The 22,916-nt window shown below is 48.7% G+C and overlaps 1 protein-coding gene across 1 annotated transcript in view; it reads left to right on the plus strand.

The window, feature by feature from the left end:
• LOC144826511 (threonine--tRNA ligase 1, cytoplasmic-like) overlaps positions 1-22,916 on the plus strand; it is a 249,352-nt gene that overhangs the window by 72,919 nt on the left and 153,517 nt on the right. Inside the window, exons 8-9 of the mRNA XM_078684931.1 lie at positions 1,888-1,966; positions 10,809-10,955. Of these exons, the coding sequence (XP_078541057.1) occupies positions 1,888-1,966; positions 10,809-10,955 (226 nt within the window). The remainder of the gene's footprint in view (positions 1-1,887; positions 1,967-10,808; positions 10,956-22,916) is intronic.

Genomic DNA, 22,916 nt, shown 5'->3' on the forward strand with positions numbered 1-22,916 from the left:
AGCCCGACCCTGTTCAACACCTACATGGCCTGCTCGCAGCCATCGCCAGATCCCACAGACTCAGCATCACATCATACGCAGACGACACCCAACTCATCCTCTCCCTATCCAACGAACCCAACATCACCAAACGCAACTTTCAAGACTGAATGGAAGCCGTCGCCAGATGGATGAAGAGCAGCTGCCTTCAACTCAACACAGATAAAACAGAGATACTCATCATGGGGCCACATCCCGACACCTGGAACCACACCTGGTGGCCCCCCGCCCTCAGGGACCTTCCCCCACCCCCACGGACCAGGCACGTAACCTAGGGATCATCCTGGACTCCGTACTCAAAGCACCACCAGGTCAACTCCATCACCGCCTCCTGCTACCACACCCTCTTCCTACTCCACAATACCTTCAAGTGGATCCCCCCGGACACAGGAAAAAGGTCCCACACGCCTTCATCCGCAGCAGACTAGACTACGGCAACGCACAGTCTACGCCAGGATCAAGAAGAATCTCACCGCAAACTCCAGAAAGCCGCCACCAGACTAGTCCTCAACCTACCACACTACTGCCACATTAGCCAACACTTACGGACCTTGTACTGTCTTCCTGTTCAGGATCACCTTTAAGCTTCTCACCCACGCACACACGGACCTTGTACTGTCTTCCTGTTCAGGATCACCTTTAAGCTTCTCACCCACGCACACAAGGCCCTCCACAACGCAGGGCCTGCCACCCTGAACCACTACCTCGTGTTCCTCTCTCCCCAGCGCTCTGTCCTCTCGGCACAACTCTCCCTCGCAACTATACCTCGAATCAAGAAAAGCAGAACAGGAGGGCGCTCCTTCTCCCTTCTCACAGCCAAGGCATGGAACTCCCTCTCTCCCTCTACACCTCAGACAAACCGCATTGCTACCAAAAATTCCTAAAGGAACTCAAGACCTGGCTCTTCGATGGAATTCAGTGACCCTGAAGGTTCGGCGGAACCACCCCTACCCTCCCTCCCTCCCTCAGCGCCTTGAGACCAGTTCCCGGTGAGTAGCCCGCGCTATACAAACCTATGATTGATTGATTGCAACAACCGGAAACAAATAGGAGTGCCTCAAAACTTTGCATCGGGTATGAAGCACTATGTAAATTATGAAGCCTGCAGAACGAGGTTTAGGCCTTCAAAGTGGTAATTAAATAGAGAGAGAGGATGGGGTGGAGGGGTGCGCACACCAGTACAATACAACTAACACCAACTGGTGTGATGCCCACATTTGATTTAGGCTAAAGTATAGCTATCTCGTTATGAAAGTGGTTAAGACCATGATATATGTGACTGTAGTGGCAACGCAAGAGGCAGTAAAGCCCAATATCAGTAATCGAAATTTATGCTCTGTCATCGAACTATGTTTGGCACAATCCCATTAACAGCCTGTGAGTGTGACCGGTGTCCCTGTGAGCAGGAGTAAAGCCCTAGTACAGACTGTAATTAATGTTAAAACCTAAATAACGCTGCCTAGTTGCTAAAACCCCAATAAATGATTTATGAGCAGTCTTAATGTCAGGCAAGCTCTAAACATCCATCTTGAAAAACAAATGCCTGTATTTTCATGAAACAAAAGGAAAGTTTAGATGTATTTTAAGGATAATTTGTTTGTTCTTGGAAAGGCCCTCTCCTGAGCAATGAACTAACACTGAGATCCAAATGTTGCAACAAAGGGCAGTCTGCAACCACTAATTCCTTATTTCTGTTTTAATAGAAGGATTCAAGGTGCTCCACAGTGTTACAGGCTGTTCTCTGCTTCCATACAGTATTTGTAATTTCAGCCCAAACTAACATTAGCCTTTATTTTAGTGGATTTGGTGGTCTTTTACTTTATACATATTTTGTGTTTTATGTTGTAGGTGTGGTCCTTTGATTGACCTTTGCAGAGGTCCCCATGTGAGACACACTGGAAAAATCAAAGCGTTCAAAATTTATAAGGTAATAATATTGATTCTGATATAAATGGCAGATGTTCAGATTTGCTTCAAGCATTAAATTAGGCTCTTTTTGTCAAAAGGCAGTGCAAAGCTCAACAGGTATTGTTCCTAGTACCAGCTTCCAGTCTGTCAATTAAGCAAGGAAATGGTGTTTTTTTTAATGTTTTGAGTATCCGTTTAAGCATTTTCTAAATCTAAAGAGGAGAATTGTTGTTTTTCAAAGCTTCTTTAAAGTATGTGGTCAAACAATGAATGAATATCTCTATAATAGGATTATATATGCAATTGACCCAATGATTAAAATGCAAATTACTTCAAATGTGTCCAACCATTTTCCAAATGGTTTTTATGCTGCTCAAAGTTGAAAGACTCCAAGTTTCACACAAGGCCTGCATCCCTTCCACGGGGTCACAGGAGTACCAGTACTGGAGGAACTTTTGACTCCTTTCAGCATCCTTCGTATCATCAAGGATTGGGCAGATGGGTTAACACATCTTCGACTGTCGCCAGAGAGTTGCCCATAAAGTATTTTTATTGCATGCTGCAATTTGTGCAATTACGTTTTGTCAGCAGCAGTTAATTGATGTGATAATTATCTATAAATAGTTGTTATAACCATTCCTCAGTGTGATGAGGCGTAAAGAGAAACACCTGTCTCCCTGTACGTTGTTTTACTGGTCTGCTTTTTTTACTTCAAGTCTGTTTTATTTTCAAACGTCGTCATAATGTTACACAGCGTTAAGCCTACAACCCATATCGGGCCGGCCGCGTTAATGAAGAGCACAGTGGCGTCTGCAAGAGACCAATCAGTCACTCCTAGCTTAACACAGCGTTTTGCCGACAACACGTTGGGGCCGGCCGCATCATTTGATCTAGTATTCAGGCTTTTAGTCTGTTTCAAGTAATAGCCCGACCTCTAGGGCCGAATACGAACTGGGAACCATTGGAACAGTAACACACAGACCGTTCAGGTCCGAACTCACATTAGCAGAGGAGCAAAGATAGTAAATCTAGAAAGACAGAAGGAATAAGGAAAGCGTGAGAAAAGAGAAAAAAAAGAGGGGGGGCGAAGAGGGGTAGGGGGTACCTAGGGCAGCACTCTGGGAGGCTGGGGCTGAGCACCGTAGGGCACCTATGACAGCAGTCTATCGGGATCAGGGGATGCTACAGAGTCCTCATAGTCGCAGCGCTCGAAGCTTAGTAGGCATATGGCGCGCATGTTCTACCTTGCATAAGTATCGAACCAGAGGTCGCCAAACAGCCTTAAAGCGCGTCTCCTGGGCTTGCAACCTAGCTGTGAAGAGTTCCATTGTGATTACATGCCATAGGCGCACGAATCAGGCTGCGACTGGAGGAGCCTCGGGTTAGGCTATCAGCTGTCTGGCACTCCCAGCATTTGAAGCGCCAGAATCCAATCGCTCCGGGTCAGTGCCCTCAGGCCCGCAGGTTTTATACCCGGCAAAAGTGTGCCCGTGGCCTCAGGCAGTGGAAACTCCAAGACCCCCCTGATGTGACTTAGAACCTCCTTCCAGTAGATTGTCAGCAACGGACACGCCCACCAGATATGGATAAAGTCCCCGATCGCAGACCTGCATCGCCAGCACGTCGGTGAGGAGGTAGGGAACATTTTGCATAGGCGCTGCGGTGTATAGTACCACTGGGTCATGAACTTATAGGCATTCTCCTGCTGCGGGATGCTACGGTACACTTTGGGAATATCTTGCCACAGATGATGCCACTGCGCCGGAGTGATGTCTGTGCCTGACATGTCTGCCAGCTTTGTTGGTATGGTTGAACGGGAGGCGTCTTCGGGTGTTGCAGGATTCGATATATCTGCGAGACCATACCCTTCGAGTCCGTAAAGGACCGACCGGGCCACTCGCTCGAACGGGGTGAAGGCGCGCGTGGCCGCCTGGTATGTTTCGCCTTCAGCCACCCAATGCCGCAGCTGGGCGTATTGCATCCTCGCTCGAGGTGGACTCTAAACTCCTCTCTGCAATGGGCAAAGGACTTAATTGAGCCCCCCTCAAGCAGGTCCGTAAGCACCCTACAGTTCCCTTGTGACCACTTGCTGAAGGCACTCGTGCGGTGGGCCGGCGGGAAAGACGGGTTCCCCTCAATCGGCGTGTGCGGCGAAGGGAAGGTTGTGAGGCCCCTGCGGGATGCTATCCTGTCCCATATGTCCAGGACCGTTTTTGTTGGAATCGCCATATAAGCGCTCCGAGTGCGCGCCGCCCTATGGTGCCACGGGAGATCCCGGATGGTACATCCAGTCACTGCCCGATCCATGTGTAGCCACCCCTTCTCGCTCTCCGTAACACCCCACTCTACAATAAAACGAGGTGCGCTGCCCAGTAATAATCCACCAGGTTGGGGCACGCCAAGCCCCCCCTGTCCCGAGGCGCCATCAGTAGGGACTGGGAGAATCGAGGCCTCTTGACCCCCCAAATAAATTTGGTGAGTTCACTCTGGAGGCCCCGTATATAGTGCAGCGGGATGGGCGTGGGAAGACACTGAAAAAGGTATAGAATTTTGGGGAGAATGGACATCTTAATAGCGTTAAGTCTGCCCAGCCACGACAGTACCAGCGGCTTCCATTGCCACAGATCTTCAAGTACCGAGCGCCTACAGTCTCGCCAGTTGGCTTGTGTCCATCCATCCAAGGAAGGAGTTAAGTGAAGGCCGAGGTATCGTTTATGTTGGGTCGCCCACCGGTATGGGACAAGCTTCTCTAGAGGGGGTATTTCAGCCGTAGGAATGGTGAAATTGAGGGCCCATGATTTACTATGATTAATCTTCAAACCCGAAGCCCGTTCAAAGTGGCACAGCACTGAGTGTAGCTCCGGAAGGGAGTCCCGAGGTTCCATCAGCGTAAGGAGAAGGTCGTCCGCAAATAGCGCCACTTTATTCTCGCGCCCCCCTATGCAGATGCCATGTCTTTTGGAGTTCTGTCAAATCCAGTCCGCTAAGGGCTCTATCGCAAGGGCAAATAGGAGGGGAGAGAGCGGACAGCCCTGCCTGGTGCCCCGAGAGATGGGGAACGGCGCGGTGAGTTGGCCGTTGTCTCGAATCCTGGCCTGCGGGGCAAGGTACGGTGCCATGATCCTGGTTATCATCTGCTGACCTATTCCCAGCTTACTCAAGACCAGTCGTAGGAAGGACCAGTCCACCCAGTCAAAAGCCTTTTCCGCATCGAGCGACAGAAGGCAGGCCGGTATCTTCCAATGATGTGCTTTGCCCACCAGGTGGGCCACTCTACGCACGCTGTCCGCACCCTGTCGGTTGCGGATGAAGCCAACCTGGTCCGGATTTACTAAGCCCGGCATGTGGGGGTCCAGACGCCTCGCCAGCAGTTTGGTGTATACTTTAAAGTCAGTGTTAAGCAGGGCGATCGGGCGGTATGATGCACATAAAGCAGGGTCTTTTCCGGGCTTGAGGATCAGAGCTATCTCTGCCATACCCATATCAGGGGACGGTCCCACCTCGTCCGTAAAGGAGTTATATAACCTAAGAAGGTGGGGCCGAAGTTGCACCTGGAACATGCGATAGAAAGACAGGGGAAGACCGTCAGGCCCCGGTATTTTCCCCAGCGGGAGCTCCCGCATAATCTCCTCTGGGGAGATGGGCTCCTCTAGAGATTTCACGTAGTGCAGGTGTAGAGGCGTCCCAGTATAATTTCCCAGCACCTCCTCAATTACCTCCCGAGGGGGTACCTCCTCCCGATATAGTTCTGAGTAGTAGGTTCGAAACGCCTCGCATTTGCCCCTCTCAGTCGTAGCCCTCATCCCATCCGGCAGTTGGACGTTGGCAATATGTGCCTTGGCTGCGCATGCCCTCAACCGTCCCGCTAGCAGCTTCCCAACCTTATTACCTCCTTAAAAATATCTCTGCTTCAAGGCCAAGAGAGATTTCTCCGCTCTGTTAGTGCGGAGGAGCCTAAGTTGTCCTCGGAGATTGGCCAGTTGCCTCCTTGATTTAAGGGTGGAGTGGGCCTGGTCTCGTATTTCCTCCTTTTTGACATCTCCCACCAGCCTACCCTCCAGTGAGCGAGCCTCGCGTGTCCGTGCAATCGAGAGTGACGTAATATGTCCCCGTATCGTGGCCTTGAAGGCATCCCACACCACCGGGAAAGGTGTCTCCGGTAGGTCATTGCTAGCAAAGTAGGAGTCAATGGCGTCTCTAATGCTTTCGACGTCGGCCGCATCCCGGAGGATACCCAGCGGCAGGGGCCACCTCGCTTCTCGGGTGGGGCAAGCGGCCGGGTCCTGAAGGAGCAGTTCGACATGGGCATGGTCAGAGAGCGAGATGTCAGACATAGCAACCCCAAGGGTATCCCGAGAGAGGGCGTGGGAGATGAAAAGGTAGTCGATCCGGGAGTACGAGCGGTGTGCATGAGAGTAGAACGAATAGCCCTTCTGGTCTGGGGAGTGGTAGCGCCAAGCATCCAACAGCCCTAGGTCGTCAATCTGCTTGTGCAGTGCTGAGGACATAGCCCCCGCCCCACTAAAGGAGCCCTCACTGCTATCGACCTGGATTCCAGACTAAATTGAAGTCCCACCTCCCCCCCCCCAAAATTAACGAGGGGTCTCCACTCGGCACCTGCTCCCGAATGAGGTCCCGGAGGTAGCGGTCTTGCAACTGGTTAGGGGCTTAGATGTTGCACAGAGTGTAGTGACGCCGTCCAACTTCCACACTCACCTGAAGGAAGCGTCCATCCCCACTCCGAAAGGGCCTGGTCCCCCTCCCCGCCTGATGGCAGCTCTGCACAGTATTACCACCCCCGCTGTTTTGGAGTCTGCGGATGCCCAGAACTGAAGTGGGTACTTAGGGTGTGTCATGCGCTTAGTGCCCGCCTGCAGTAGGTGCGTCTCTTGCAGATATATAATGTCAGGACTGTGTTGGAGGAGATAGTGCCACACTTGTCTTTGCTTGTTAGGGGAGTTAAGGCCCTTTACATTGAGTGTTAAGACCTTTAGCGGGCTAGGCAAGCCTGTCAGCATGTTAGGATCAAAACGGGGGACACCCACCTCCCCCCCCCCCCCCTACGCGCCATTAGTGTCCTACAGCTGCAAAGAACATCCACCAGGGCCCTTCCCGCTAGACGCCGTTGAGCCAGTACCTTCCACCAGGAGGCCCTAGAGAGAGGGAGGAAGAAAGTGCAATAGACCAGTAGGAAACTAGAAAAGAGGGAATAGAGCGAGAAGAGGAGAAAAAAAGAAGAAAGCGGCCAGATGGGCCACACATCTCTAAATAACAACGTCAGCCAATAGGGCCGTGAATCACTGTCCCTAGAACAGGGCATCCTACACCCAAGGGTTTGGACGCTCTCTGGGATGTCACTCCCGTAGGGATAGTCGGGGCGGGTCGGCAAGATCTCAAAGGTCTTATTTTTGGGGGTTCCCGCCACCCCCGCCCTCCAATCCGGAACCAAGGAGGAATCAGTAGTACTGTGTGAAGTACCTCCCGCCAGGGGTGAAGTGCAAGCGCGCAGAGGGCGCACAGTTCGCAGACTAATCAATGGCCCACCTCCAGGTCGAGGGGCGCGAGATTGGCTCCTCCCATTCCCCCTCCAGAGATCTGATGTGCGCGATGATGTCCTGCCTGGCCTGGAAGGTCGACCGCCCTTCAAGGGGAGGCGTGCGGCTGTGGCGCTTCACTGTGGTCCACGACGTCTTGGCTGGTACCCTCTCCTGTCTTCGCGGGCGGGATGGACTCGCTGGTGGCGACGTCAGTAGGTGGAGGAGCTTGGCCGCCTCAGTGTAGGAATGCAGCACTCTCCGTTTAGACTCCCACTGGAAGATTAGGGCGAACGGATGGCCCCATTGGTAGGGTATATCTAGAGTTCGTAACTTTTCTGTTACTGGCTTGAAAGCTCGCCGTCTCTTCAAAGTGTTAGGGGCCAGATCCTGGAATATTTGTATCCTGTGTCCCTTGTAGCAAAGGTCTGGTTTGTCACGTGCCGCTTTCCATATGGCCTCCTTCTCCATGAGAAAGTGGACCTGTGTCAGGATGTCTGGGAGGAGGCCCGGTTTCCCCGTGGGCCCGTAAACACGGTGAGCTCGGTATAAAGCCGGCGGGGAGGCATTCTCTTCGCCCCAGACCTCGTGTAGAAGCTGCGCCACATACTCCATAATGTCCTTCCCTTCTTCTCCAACGGGAACCCCCCGGATGCGTGGGTTGTTCCGTCGGCTTCTGTTTTCTAGGTCTTCCTGCTTCACTTGGAGCTCTATATTTTGTTCCTCCAGGACTGCCAGGCGCTGCCACAGCTGCTCTTGATCGTCGGTGCGGGCATCCATCGTCCTTTCCAGGGCGTCCACTCGATCCCCCAAGTCCGTTACCTCCCTCCGAAGCTGCTTGACGCACGTGTGGACCTCAGACCTGAGAGAGCCGATCTCCATCTTGAGCTCCGACATTAAGGAGGACATGAATGCCTGAGTGACCGGCGGGGAGTCTCCGACAGCCTGGGACGAGCCCTTGGGGGTAGAAGATGCGCTCACTTTCCCCCACATCGCCATAACAGTATTGTTTCTGGGGGCTGCAGCCGGTCCGGCCTTGCCCCCCCTAGAGCGTGTCGTTGCCAGCTTTGCAAGGACCCGTGGGTGGTCACATCCCACCACCACCTCACTACCAGCGTATGAACCGTATGTACCCCCCCTCACGCACCTCAGCACAATGACCAGTCAAGGTATGGAGATCCAAGTTCCCAGGCCCAAAGCACAGCACTATGTGAAAGTCCTTGCCTGCCCGTCAGCACAGTAACCCCAAGAGGCGCAGCCCAGTGTATCCCACCACATGCAAGACGTAAGTCACTATCACTTAGACATAGGGTGCAGGTTAAACAGTCGCATCAACGTAGAGCTCCACAACCCACTGCCTCAGGCTTCCTTCGCAGCTGCCAGGCCCTAAGAGGCAGGGAGCCTCAGCACTCCAGGACGGGGGGCAGGTGGACCACAAATGCAGTGCCCAGTCTCAAACCACAGTCAGGGGGGCGAAGATCACTGTTCACTCTGGGGGGGTCAGGCTCCAATGTGGAGGGAAAGGGCCACTCTCGCCTCCGTGCTCCCCCTGCGAAGAGGATGTCCCCCCACGCAGCTATGCTCCGAGGTGGTGGCCTCGGTCCCCCAGAGCAGAGGCGCAAAAGTAGGGTGTTGGCGGCGCTCGCACAAGGCCCACAGGCCACTCCTCACGCAGCCGCAGGTTGCTCTTCGCCTCCCCAGCAGTCCGGCCGGCTCTCCTCAGCAGAGGGCCACCTCGAGCCCCCGGGCCACAGCATACGAAGGAGAGGGGGGACCAAGCCAAAGAAATACCTCGAGGGGCCAGGGACACTCGGGAATCAGCACTCCCCAACCGCCCAGCACCAGGAGCCAAAATAGCGGGGAAGCGCACAGCAAGTCACAGCGCTCACCTCAGGGACCCGTATCGGTCACAGTTGCCAGAGGTCAAGTCCGCCTCACAGTAAGGGCCCTTCCGATCACCACTCAAGGCCGGGCCAGGCCCACCGCCTCTCTGCAAGGTAATATCAGGCACCCCAGTCGTAGGGCAGAAGCAGGACCCCTCGCTGCACTGCTCCGCTCCGTCATGCACTCACCCCAGCAGGGGGGGCGAAACCAGGTGGCGTGCACCTTCCCAGTAGCACTCTTCTGGGTAGGCCTCAATGTCGCCACCAGTAGCTCGACTCCCACTGCATCTACACTTGCGCTGCAGTTCCCGCCGTCGCAGCTGGAGTTTCCCACCACTCCTCGACTCGTCCGCACCTCCTCCCGGGCCGACACACCGCAGGGAAAGCAGTGCAGGTCCTAGCGCAGGGGACGCTAGATGGCTGTAGGGATCTCCTTCCCCCTCGCAGGCCTCAGCGGCGCCTCCAGTGCCCGAACGCCGGTGATTCCGCTCCTCACACCATCCTCCGCGCCGCAGCCCCCATTGCCGCCACCAGAGGCCCTCACCTCGCCTCTGCTCGCCGGTGACTGCTCACAGTCCTACACACTGCGGGGCAGCGAGCCGGGCCCCAGCGCGAGGGTCGCAAGATGGTGGCTCCAACCGCGGGCTCTCCGCTCGCCTCCGGCCGTCCGCTCACTCCGTTACTTCAGGGGAAATTTGACCGGCACCGCATACAGCTCAGGTAAGGGAGATCAGTGCAGCATCCACCCCCAGCAGGGCGCTCGCTCTGTCACTTTAGGACCCACCGCAGGGCGAACAGTGCAGGGTCCAGCGCGGGAGACGCAAGATGGCGACAGGGGTCTCCCTCTTCCTCATAGGCCTCAACGGCGCCACCAGTGCCTCACCGTCGGCGGTTCCACTCCTCGCACCATCCTCTGTGCCGCAGCCCCCACCGCCGCCACTGGAGCCCCTCACCTCGTCATGGATCGCCGGTAGCTTCTCACAGGGCAGCACACTGCGAGGTAGCAGAGCGGGCTCCGGCGCGAGGGTCACAAGATGGCGGCTCCAGTCATGGGCTCTCTGCTCGCCTCTGGCCGTGCGCTCACTCTGGCACTGCAGGGGTGGTTTTAGCAGCACCGCACACAGCCCGGGTAAGGGCAAACAGCATCCACCCCCAGCAGGGCGAAAGGGGGCTCCTCAGCTCCGCTTTAATGGCTTAAGCAGGCTGCAGATGACGGGAGCTCCTCCGCCACACATCCTACCACATCGCTGTTCAGGCCACGCCCCCCCTGGTCTGCTTTTTAAAATGTAAATGTTAATTCATTGATGGTCAAGGATTTAGATTAATTTTGTGTTGGCATTTCATGCATAGGGGACCGTTTTTATAGACGTATGGCATAGCTGAGTAACAGCATGGACTGAATTTGAATTTAAAAGCTGTGTCTGTAATATGTTTTTAATATTAGAATTCTTCTACATACTGGGAGGGAAAGGCTGACATGGAGACTCTTCAGAGAATCTATGGAATATCCTTTCCCGATACAAAGATGATGAAGGAATGGGAAAAATTTCAGGAAGAAGCAAGAAACCGGGATCACCGGAAAATTGGAAGGGTAAGTATATTCAGTGCTGAAATAACATGTTGTTGTCTTGAGAGACCAGAGTCAATATTTAGAATGTTAATCTAAGCTAAATATTCACTGCTGCAAACAGTGCCTTCTGGGAATGTAAATGGTAAAACAAATCATAATTTTCTACAGGTTGGTACTTAGTTGGTTAAAGTAATAAATGTAGCACTGCACACACCTAGACTAAACTGGTACATGTGTGTTTTGCATGCTAATGTGCAGAGTCGGAAGGCTAGTTTTCCGCAAATTCTAAATGAAACATTGCACATGAAAACAAGCATTGGCATAGCCAATAGGTCTCGCCTTTGGGACCTTATAAGTGTTTAGTTATCCAGCACAATATCCTTGGTGCAACAACATCAACTGTTGCATGGCTAAACACTTATAAGGTCCCAAAGGCGAGACCTATTGGCTATGCCAATGCTTGTTAATGATACAATGAACACTGTCATGTTAGATGTCTAAAATCTAGTTAAAGGTTGCCCAAAGACCAGTAACATGCCCAGTACACTCAGTCATGCAAGACAGAATATTTCACCTATACCCACCGCTCCACGCAGATGGAAACCTGAATTGACAGACATCTGGATCATCCCAATCAAAATATCTCACATCGACCAATGAGCCAATTTAGATATTTTCCTTTCATTCTTCGCTTCACCCAAAACACCAACTCCATCAAACCACTGCTAAATCTACCACCAGCATACTTTTAGACACGAATGTACACATTTATATCATGAATCACAGGCGCCAATGACCCACTTCAGAACTGTTATCCTCATAACTTTAATGTGAAGGATAAGGAAAATTAATCTTCGGTCTTTATAGATAATATTTCCTTAACAATATACAAAGAGAAAACTCGTGGCTAGCTCACTCCTGGAAACTCAAAAGAAATATATTAAGAACAACATAAGGACGAGATCACAGCGCTAACTGGCCGCCATTTATGAACACCAAATAATCTATTCCTACACATTATCTAGGCGTCCAAAAAATCAGCAATTGAAAAAATAAAAATTGTACCAAAGTCACATTTTACATCTCATTTAGTACGCAATTTACCCTGTCGGCATACTCATGAATGTCACATTTCAAGCAAATGTGTGCACCTGCTTACAACAACCAAAAGAACTTCATACTGCCTTCCACAAAAAACTAAACTCATGAACGCAGCACATTATGTCTGCTTTCTCATACAGTGCCAAGAGAAACTACCTCTGTACAAAGCAGTACCCTGGACCGGCACTGAAGACTTTTACTGGGAACAAGGTGATGTTATTTCTAACTCGTTGCTGGTCTCCTTTGCCTCCTCTGGCTGATAATAAGGATTCTAAAATGTTTATTTTCCGCCCAGGATTGTTTACTAGGCTTTTTGCTTTATGAAGGACACTCCCCTGAGGGAGCGCTGATTTACATCATACACCAGCTGTGGCCTCAGCCCAGGTACACCACCTGTGTTAACAAACAGCATACTATTATGAGCAGTACTTACCACATACACCTAGCTTATGTCGCATATCCACGCTTTCGCTGGACTCTCAATACCACTCGACTCTATATCACACACGGTCGTTATAGAAAGGCCTGTACATGGTCATCATCAGACAACACGTTATAGAGAACTCTTGGCCCCAACAGGCACTACAAGGCAACAATATATTTGGCAAAATGCAGCCAAACACACATCACTGACAGGCTCTATAGACAGAAACCCTAGACCCCCCAGCACCTTGAGACCCTAGCGGGTGAGTAGTCCCGCATTGATTGATTGACTAAAGTGTTGCATAGATTTCTTTGGTCAAGCAGTGGACAACTGGCCACACAATGCAGAAAAAGTAGTGTCTTCAGCTCAACTGCCTATACACACAAACTTCTACAAACATCTCCCACCAGTGAAAGTAATTTACATTCAAAGTAGTCTACACAAACCACTTCAGTATTAAACAATGAGCATACCCTGTACTCATCACATGTAAACACCAGCAAACGTCGGGAACAATCGATTGATGGCCTTTTCAGATCCATATCACAGTGCCCCAGTTCCAGCATCAGCTGTGAAGCCATTGGAATTATGTGTAGCGTTGTACAAAGGCGGATAACACAACAGTTTAAAAGACTCTTGATACCAGCTAGCACACGAGCCAACACTATTTCAGCAGGCCTTTGAGCTAATCATGAACGCACTAAGCAACAACAAAAAAGCTTCAGTGAAGCCAATAGGTCTCTCCTTTGGGATCTACTTCCTTTGCCAATGGTTTAAAGCAATGCAGGACAGCATCTCCAATGCCGTGCAGCATGGCTAAGGATTTATAAAAAATAAAGCCTTGGGTGCGGCCGCTTGCATCGCTTTGTAGACTTGCACATGCCTACAAAAAGATGTGGGTTTTTTCCCATTTTATTTACTGTTGTATTGGTAAATAAAAGAAAAAAAACCTGCGAAATCATTTTTTAAATCAGGTGGGTGGATGGGGAAACAAAACCGAGGGCAAAAGCAAAGCAGGAGGGCAAAAGCAACATAGAGGGCACAGGTGGGGGAAGCAACATAGGGTGCTGGGATCGGGGACGGATGCAACACAGGGGTGCAGGTGGGGGGGGCAAATAAAGAGGGCATGGGTAGAGGACCGAGAAAAGCAAACATTTGAGAGAGAACAATGTGGAGCACCGGGGAAGAAAAGCAAACATGCGAGAGGGAGAGAGAGCACCCTAGGGCTAGGAGAGGAGACGCACACATGCGAGAAAGCAACGTGGGGTGTGGGAGGGCAGAAGCACTCGAGAAGGAACACATCAAGGAGGAGGTGGGAGAGAAGCACACCTATGGCAATGAGCAACATGGAATACAGAGCTGGGAATAGAAGCACACTAGCGAGACAGCGCTTGCTTTCGTGGACGTTTGGTGTCGGGCAGAGAAGGAAAAGGACTCTGCCTCTACCTTACTGCCCAGAGAAGGCACAGACAATGTCCTCTTCTTTTCTGTGCTGGCAGCTGCCCCCTTCTCTTCCTATTATTCCCTCTCTTTCTGTCTTGCTCCTCACTTACTGAAAACCGTGACTTGAAGAAACGGTTCACAAGCTCTCTTTCCTTCTTTCAGGTAGTTGCTTCCCTGTGAAATGGATGCAAAAAAGACAAGCATGTGCGCCTCGTGCTGGCAGCAGGGGGAGGGGAGAGAGGAGGGGGCCTGCACCTGTTTCCCTTGCGGGAGCAAGCAGAAACCATATGGTTTCAGAGCTCGCTGCTGCAATGGAATCGCCAGACGTGCACGCTTTGCCATTGGAAGCAAAGCAACACGTGCACGTTTCTGCCCGCAAAGCTGTGCCCATGGCTAAAGGTCTTTTTCCTATGCAGTGCATGCGCGCTGAGTAGGCGAGACCTAAAAAGAGGCTCTTTGTAGAAGTGTCCAGTGGTGTCGATACCTCATTGACTAGGGCAATCTGGCATGGACAATTGATAGAAACAACAATTGACGACTCTTTCCTACTGCTGGGTGTCAGGGAAGTGGATAGAGGAGCTCTTCGTGGAGACAATTTATTTCCATTTTCTCAATACAGAATTCACTCTGCTACCCAAAGTACAAAAGTCTTTGTGTCTCATATTTTTTCCGGCATAATCCTTATATTATTTTTACTGTGTCATTGTATGGCACTGTCATTACATTACTTTTGACAGTGTAATGTTATCAGAAAAACATTCTCATGAATTTAAAAGCCTACTTCTGCCATTTCACTGTTGTTATTAGAAAACGTTTCATACCTGAGATTACCTCAGGAGTGGGCAGCATCTATAAATACCGTTTCTAAAGTGCATCTACAACAAAAAAGAAAATGCATCCTACTGGATCATTAAGCATTAACCGTTATCATACGAAAATAAGCAGAGTTATTTGAATCCTCACTAACACTTCCAAAATCTTCTCTACTCTAAAATGCGTTTGTAGGATTCTGGGCTCATTATTCTGGACAAGGATCGGGTTCTTTACCAAACCTGTCACCGGTTAGAAAGGTGAATATGTGCTGACAGAGCTTTTTGAATATCAGACTGCTCACAATTAGTAATACAGTTCAACATATGAATAGGGCTTTCACATGTTAATTAGATCTCAGACTTGAGCTGGACTCTTCAAAGACATTCACTCGCCTCTGTTTACCAAGAGTACTTTTTTAAGCATATCAGCCATTGAACAAATTAATGCCACATCCAGATTTTGCCATCTTTTAATACTGCCCACATCTGGCCAATTTTTAATTTAAAGCTATTGAAATCGACAAGCCATTGGTACATGGTCAGATTAGTCCTGTGAAGGTAAATCTAATTCCTAAAGAATAATATACATCAAAGTTGGCAAACGAGTACACAGTAACATGTAGATTCATCTGTTTTACACCCACTGGATTTTGGTGGACCCCTAAACCCCACAACCCTACTTAACTTGTTCTAGGCATTGAACACCCAAAATGTTCCAAACATCCTAATTGGGCCATTTTGCACTTCCTTGACTTTGGTTTCTTAAGATTTGTACTCACTGGAAGCGTTGTAAGTAACCTATACTGTAACCATTTTTTGGAATCATTTCTGTATGCTTGAGATCAGAACTGCATCATGTTGAATTAACTGCTCATTATAGGAGAGTCATATGCGCCATGATTAAGGTGCAACTACAAAATATTAGTAAACAAATTTAACAGAAAGGTTACCAGTATACACTGACACTTTTTTAAAGAGTAAAGACTTTATACTCTTCCTCTTTTAAGCCATTGGGTTTCTATGTACATTTTGCATTTATTAAATTAAATGTGGTCATAACCACACAATGTCCTTTGGTTCGATATAAAATGCAGCTACAGATCCATACAGAATACACATCTACGATTTTGCTTTAACATATGCTCCACCAGTGCATCCTTCTTAAAACCATTCTCTTTCTGCCCATCTCTGAAGCCTGGTATGAGTGATACAGCCTTTTATCTTTCTTGTGGTATTAAAATGGGAGTTGGGCATTTTAGCTGGTCTGATCACTTCGCTTATTTGTTTTTAAACTAATAGAGAGTAACCCTTCAAACGAACAAAGGAAACTGGGTTCAAATAACCGGAAAAAACAATTGTCCCCCTTGTGCTGATTCAATCAATCTTGTGGAACACCCCTATTTTTCTTCTATTATCACATACATGCATACATATTCAAAATACATAAAACCTATTTTTTATAAAAGATGTCTCCTCCTTTATTAAAAAATGTTCCTTTTATATTCATGTAACACTGAATCACAATAATTGATTTTTATATACTGAGCCACAAACTCAATGTCAATATTCCAAATAAATATTTCTCCCTTTTCTTAATAATTGAAATGACTGATTCGATGCTTGCCTTCAGCATCATGCCACTTTTCCAATATAATGTTTTTTTTTTTGTTGAACAAGTTTTGTTGTTTAACATTTAGATACATACATCATGCTGTATAAGACATAGACCGTTCCGCACTAAGGCGCTGATTCAATTTAAAAATTTCACCATCCAGTGGTCAAAAACTTTCCAGATATTGAACCATAATGAGTACAATGGGAAGAGGCCTCCATTTTCTGTGGTAGGGGTAGTGTGGGGCAGGGTCAACAATGGGGCGACCTTCTACGGTTAGGTGTATGCTCAGAGGGCTTGAGTCTAGTGATTGGATGATACAGAATGTAGGTCAATAGCGTAGGAGTTGCTACATGTCAATGAAGTTCCCCTTATCCTGTCTAATTTCTCCATCTTATTATTTATCTGGTATATGATATGTCCATATGTTGCTGTGTCATGCATTGTTTGGTGCCATGAGTGTAAAGTTATGGGGAAGTGGGTATCTTTAAAGCCCGAGGAGATATAGTTTGGCTACTGCCAGCGCTGTGTTGAACCATCATTTGTATTGGTGGGTGACCTCTGGGTAGGGGCGTCCTGGAGAAGTCAAGTCAAGTCAAATAATGCTTTATTCGAGGTTCACTCATTAAAGCAAGTACATAGAACAAAAATTAAAAATCGTTAACAATCATTACTATTAAAAGATAAGACTTTCATTTAAAATTAAGACTTGATAGTAAAATACAATTTAGATGCATTTAGAACGTAAAATTGTATGCTTAAAATTTTAAAAAGGTACAAGTATAAAAAAATTTTGAAGATAAAGTTTTAGATAAAATGACAGTATAAAATGCAGACCGACTAACTAGAAGAAACACAATCAAGTGGCTATCAGTCTCTGTCTAATAGACCACGCCCATCCAAGGTACTTGGCTGTAGCTATCGCTAAAGGCATTAAAGTGCTTGTGCGAATGATACGTAAGGCAACGGTACTACTGGTAGTACCCACATTTTTACATGTTGGTGCTAGCCAAATACGTCTTGGGTCAGAGTAAGCTGTACAGGAAAATAAAAAATGACCGACTGTTTCTTTGGTGGCACCACAAGCAGGACAACTATCGTGTAATCCACTTCCCCACCTTCCCGACAGTGATCTAAGTAGGAGCGCTCCTGCTCTTAGTTGAAAGAGGAGCTTTCTGTCGCCTGGTCTTGTTATAGCGTCCCAGTACGGTTCAAGGCAAGGATATAGCTTGGCTTCTAGAAATCCTCCGGCCATGGATGCTGCACTAGAACTACTCCAAGTCCGAACAGCTACCATCTCCCAGTAGATTTCTTTTATGATTCTTTTTGTTGGGAAGGGGGTACCTGCTGGATCTTCCCACAGTGCCTGAAGACCAAGTTCGCTCAGGGTTAGACTAAGAGTTTTAAGCCATCCGATTTTGTGGAACACATCCCTTTTGATGATATCTAGGAAACCCTCGGCATAATGAGAAAGCTCAGGCGTAGTCCAGAGCCTTCGCCAGTACAAGATCGGACGAAGTCTAACCAAATCTGCAACTGCTTTTCTGCCCAGATCGTACCTGAGAGGCACCAGTGGGGTACTCTTGGGGACACCAGTGATGGCCCGGAAAAACTTGTTTTCCGAGGTTTGGAGTGCTGCTACCTTCTCAAATCCCCAGAGCTCAGCACCATAAAGTGCAGAGCCGAGAGCCTTAGCTTCATATGCCTGCATTGCTGGCTTTATTGGTTTAGTCAAAGATTTTCTATGTTCTACACCAAGAGCGCCAGCCAATTGCCTATGCCTTAATGAAGCAATATCTATATGCTGGGACTACCTGAGGTGGTTAGATACATGGATTCCCAGATATGTAAAAGCATCCACTACCTCTAAAGAACGACCATTCATAGTTAACTTGGATTTAAAACTACGGTGGGGGTTAAAAATCATGAGTTTTGTTTTGGTCACATTAACTTCTAGACCATGCTCCCCACAAAATTGGTCGAAGATAGACAGAGCACGCTGTAGACCGCTCGGCGTCTTGGATAAAATCAACGTGTCGTCTGCAAACATTAAAATAGGCATTTTTATGCCAGCTAATGAGGGAGCATCCACATTCGAAGACAACATACGAGCAACAACCCCATTGATATATAGTGTAAAAAGTGTGGGCGCCATCGAACACCCTTGCCGGACGCCACGCTCAACTGGGAAATCTGCAGTCACCATTCCCTGGCCCCCCCCACTGGATCTTAGCGAAGTTAGCTTCGTGAAGCCTCATTATCATTGTCAACAGCTCTTCTGGTACTCCCCGATTCCTCAACACTAGCCACAGCTTGCACCTGGGTACTAGGTCGAAGGCAGCCCACAAATCGACAAAAGCTGCGTACAGGCTGCCCCGCCCAGCAACACAGTCCTCCACTGAAGTAAGGTGTAGCGGAACACCTGGTCCACCGTACTAGTAGACCTTCGAAATCCCGCTTGGAATGGGGACAGGGCGTTGTTCTCCTCGGCCCAGTCAAGGAGCCTGTTTACAACTAGACGACCAACTACCTTTTTAATGGTATTAATAAGGCTTATGGGCCTGTAATTGCCCGGCTGGGATCGGTCACCTTTCTTAAACACAGGTATTATTACTGCACCCTGCCAGGATGTTGGTACGGTTGTGCCCCGAGCGATTGCGTTGGTAAGAAGATAAATATACTTGCACCAACGCTCTTTATCGTTAATAAAGATGTCAGCTGGAACACCATCTAATCCTGGGGCTCTGCCACTGAACACTGTTTTGAGGGCCGTCATTATTTCTTTAGTACTAAAAGAGTCATCTTTATAGTAAACGGGACTTAAATCAACCACCACAGTGGCATCGTGGGTCTCAGCATATTGGGGCTTAAAATATTTGACCCACTCCTCTTCTGGCACATTGTTATTGGGAGGTTCGGGTAGTCCCCCTCTGCCCCATTTTACGATGTTCCAAAAATACCTGGAATCTTTCCTATCGCTTGCTGCTTTTAGTTCTAACCAGTGGAGCTCGTCCCATGCTTTCTTTGCCTTTATTACACGATCCTTGTATACCTTTCTAGCAGATCGGATAGCCATAGGTTGCCTCCCTTTAATAGCGGTTCCTAGAGCTTAACGGGCCTTCCCGCATTGGGTATTCTACCATTTTGCCTGCTTACGGGGTCCTTCTCCCTTGCTTCTCACAGGTTTTACAAAATGGTTATTAATGGCACAAAAGAGAGTATCCTGGATTGCAGCTACACTGCTTGAACCTGGATTGGACAAATTAATTTGTTCAATGGCCAATATTGCTTTGTCAGCTTCAGTGTTAATGCTTCAGTGGTCCTCCTTGACCTAAGTGCTGCTTTCGATACGGTCAGCCATGCCACCTTGCTGAACCGTTTCCCCGACGTAGGAATAGCAGGTGGGGCACTGCAGTGGCTCGAATCCTTTCTAAGCTCTCGGTCTTTTCAGATCTTTGACGGAGATGCTGCCTCAACAAGTAGACCATTGAACTGCGGAGTCCCGCAGGGCTCCTCCCTAAGCCCTGCGCTTTTTAACATCTATATGAAGCCACTAGCTGAGGTGTTCGTCCGTTTGGCATTAAAATCATCTCATATGCGGACGACACTAAGCTGGTGGTTTCTCTGGCGCAGGTGGACGGCCAACCATGTTCATCGGGACTATTGAAATGTTTGGAGGCAGTTAAGGGATGGATGACATCATCCTCCCTCAAGCTTAACGGGGATAAAACGGAGCTGTTGCTCCTGGGACGCACATCCCCGGCACACTTCAACTCTCTCTGGCCCCCCTGCCCTAGGCAATGCCCCAGTCCCCAAGGACAACATAAAGAGCTTAGGAGTCTGGTTGGACAAGGCTCTTTCCTTCAATACTCAGGCCACGAAACTGTCTGCAACTTGTTTTGGCCTACAACGGATGTTGAGGAAAGTCCTCCCTCTCCTGCCTATGGAGGCCAAACAGGTAGCCGTCCAGGGCCTTATTCAATCTCGGCTGGTCTGTAACAATGCTCTGTATCTCGGTGCTCCGGAATACACGCTACGAAAGCTGTAGATAGTGCAGAACTGCAGTGCCCGAACCTTGCTCCAGCTGCCTCGTAGACAATCAGCCAAACTGGGGCTGAACAAGTTGCACTGGTTACCTGTACGTTAGAGAATCGCCTTTAAGGCGATGTGCATCGCCCACCGGACTTTTTGGTGCACAGGTCCAGCAATTGATGGCCAACTTATAACCCAGTACCATCCCACCAGAAATCTTAGATCAAGTCAGTCTTTTCTGGCCTTAGTGCCGAGAATAAAAAGAGCAAGAGCTGGTGGTAGGATGTTCTCCCTCAATGCTGCCAAACAATGGAACTCCCTTCCTCTCAAACTCAGGTCCAACCCCAATCTCCTCTTGTTCCGGAAACAGCTGAAAACTCTTTTGTTTAATGCCCATCATTAATTCTCTCAGTCAAACCTCTTTTGTTCAGCAAACATACCTTTTATCAGCGCTTGGACACCCTTGGGCAGCAATCGCGCTTTATAAATACCCATTTCATTTCATTTCATTTCATTCATTCAATGCTAGCAATAGCCTGTTGGTTAGTCACAACATGTGCCCATCTTAGCCTGCGCATATCGTTTGAAGGGACGATCGGAGACTGAAGAGCGCCCTCAGTGTTAGAGACCACATTGGTAGAAATCCACCATTTGTGCTCTACACACAGTGGGTTGTGGTCGCTCTCCATCCGCCATTTAACCTCCATGTCACAAACCAGGGACCATATCTTTAAACTACATAAAACATAATCAATTCTGCTTCTGTGCCGCCCATTGTCAAATGTACAGGACCCACCCTTATCACTCGGAGTCCTCCCATTTAATGCTCTCAGACCCTTTTCATAACCTATGGCATTCAGACAGATGACATTCTCGGACCAACGGGAAACTGATTTAAACTCTAATTTAGGGACTCCCCATTGCCTATCCTCCTCATCCCCAAGGAAGTCATCGTCGATTTAACAAGGGTTCAAAGGTTCGGTTTAGGTCACCAGCAATCACAATATTGTTATCTTGGGAATGGGTGTCAAGGAGGGAACCCAAGGCCGCTAAAACCTCTGACCTCCCACCCCTGCTACCCCTGACATAAACATTGTAGATATCAAGATGACCCAAAATTCCTGAGTCTACTCTGATGAGTTGTATGTCTCTGTTTCTAGTATCTATGACCTTGACAGTTAACGGAAGACTCTGGCGGACCCAAATGGTTAAGCCACCCATAGGTCTCCCCTTTGCACCCTTGGATGCAGGTACAGAGTAATTTAGGTATCCCTGGGCAAAAGATGGTTCACATAGCCATGTCTCCTGGAACATGCACATATAAAAACTATTAACAAAGCTTACCCAATCCTGAGAGTCTTGTTTGGAACGCAACCCTGCAATGTTCCATGAGACCAACCTCCCCAGACCATCCTTGTTGCAACCAGTCGGTTTAGATGTAATAATTACAGGGGTAAGTCTGGACTGGCCTTGATCCAATACACTTGGCATCTCTAGATGTGAATTGGTTTTAAAACCAGCCCTACTCCTGGTATCACTCTCTGGAATAAAGCTCAATGGAGAGGCAACATCCCGCAATTCGATCCCTGCTGCCTCTGCGATTACTGGGACTTCCATACGTTCCCCACCATTCGGTACCACCAAATTTCCGCTGTCTGACATCAGTAGTACCGCTATTTGTCAATCATTGTTGTCTAACCAAGAACAATTCCTTACATTTACTTTTCCTACGGTGTTTGGAATGGACGTCAAAATATGGGGACAAGTTTTCCTTAATTGGATCTGTGATTGAGGTGGGGCACTGGATCTAAACTCCAATATGAAGAGGTTGTCAGCAAGGAATGCAGATTTCAAAGTTAACTCTATAGAGTCACATGAGAAATTTGGGGAACTTAACCTTTTTGCCTCTAAGATGTCCTCCCTGATTACCGAGCGGCATCCTCTGACATAGCGTAGCCAGTGGATAGCCTTGTTAGTTAGGGAATCTGGGTGCTCGCTGGTACCTAACTTCGAAGGACTTAGTTTGGGAACATTGGTCATATATATTGTGTTTCTTTTGTAGTAAGCTTTGGTAGAGAACGAATTCCCCTTGTTCTGGGGGTTATTGCCCTCTACATTTGTCGGCCCCACAACCACCCCTGATGGTTTTGCATGCAAACTAGCTAGACCAAGCGTTTTTTCCCTTGCCTCTTGTCTACTTCCCTCTCTTCCCCGGGCTTGGGTAGAAAACCCTTCCTTCCTGTCTTTCGGGAATGGCGGGCCAGTACTCAAACCAGCGACTTTCCCCGTATTCTGTTCACTGCGCTTATTCAAGCTTTTAGCTAGGGGTACCTTACTTGCTTCTTGAGTTTTTATGGGGAAGAAATTTCGCGCAGCAGGTGTAGCATTAGTTTTTGATCTTGTTACCCCCTCGTATTTGTCATTGACAATAGAAGTTAAGCTAATGACCAAAGTCCTCAGGGACTCGATTTCATCCCGTAAAAGTATAACAAGGTTAGTCAGAGCACGGGTAATACCTTGTCCCTGCTATTATCAATGATTAAGGGGACAGGGGGCTC

The sequence above is a fragment of the Lissotriton helveticus genome, chromosome 3_2, assembly GCF_964261635.1.
Source record: "Lissotriton helveticus chromosome 3_2, aLisHel1.1, whole genome shotgun sequence".
NCBI lineage: Eukaryota > Metazoa > Chordata > Amphibia > Caudata > Salamandridae > Lissotriton > Lissotriton helveticus.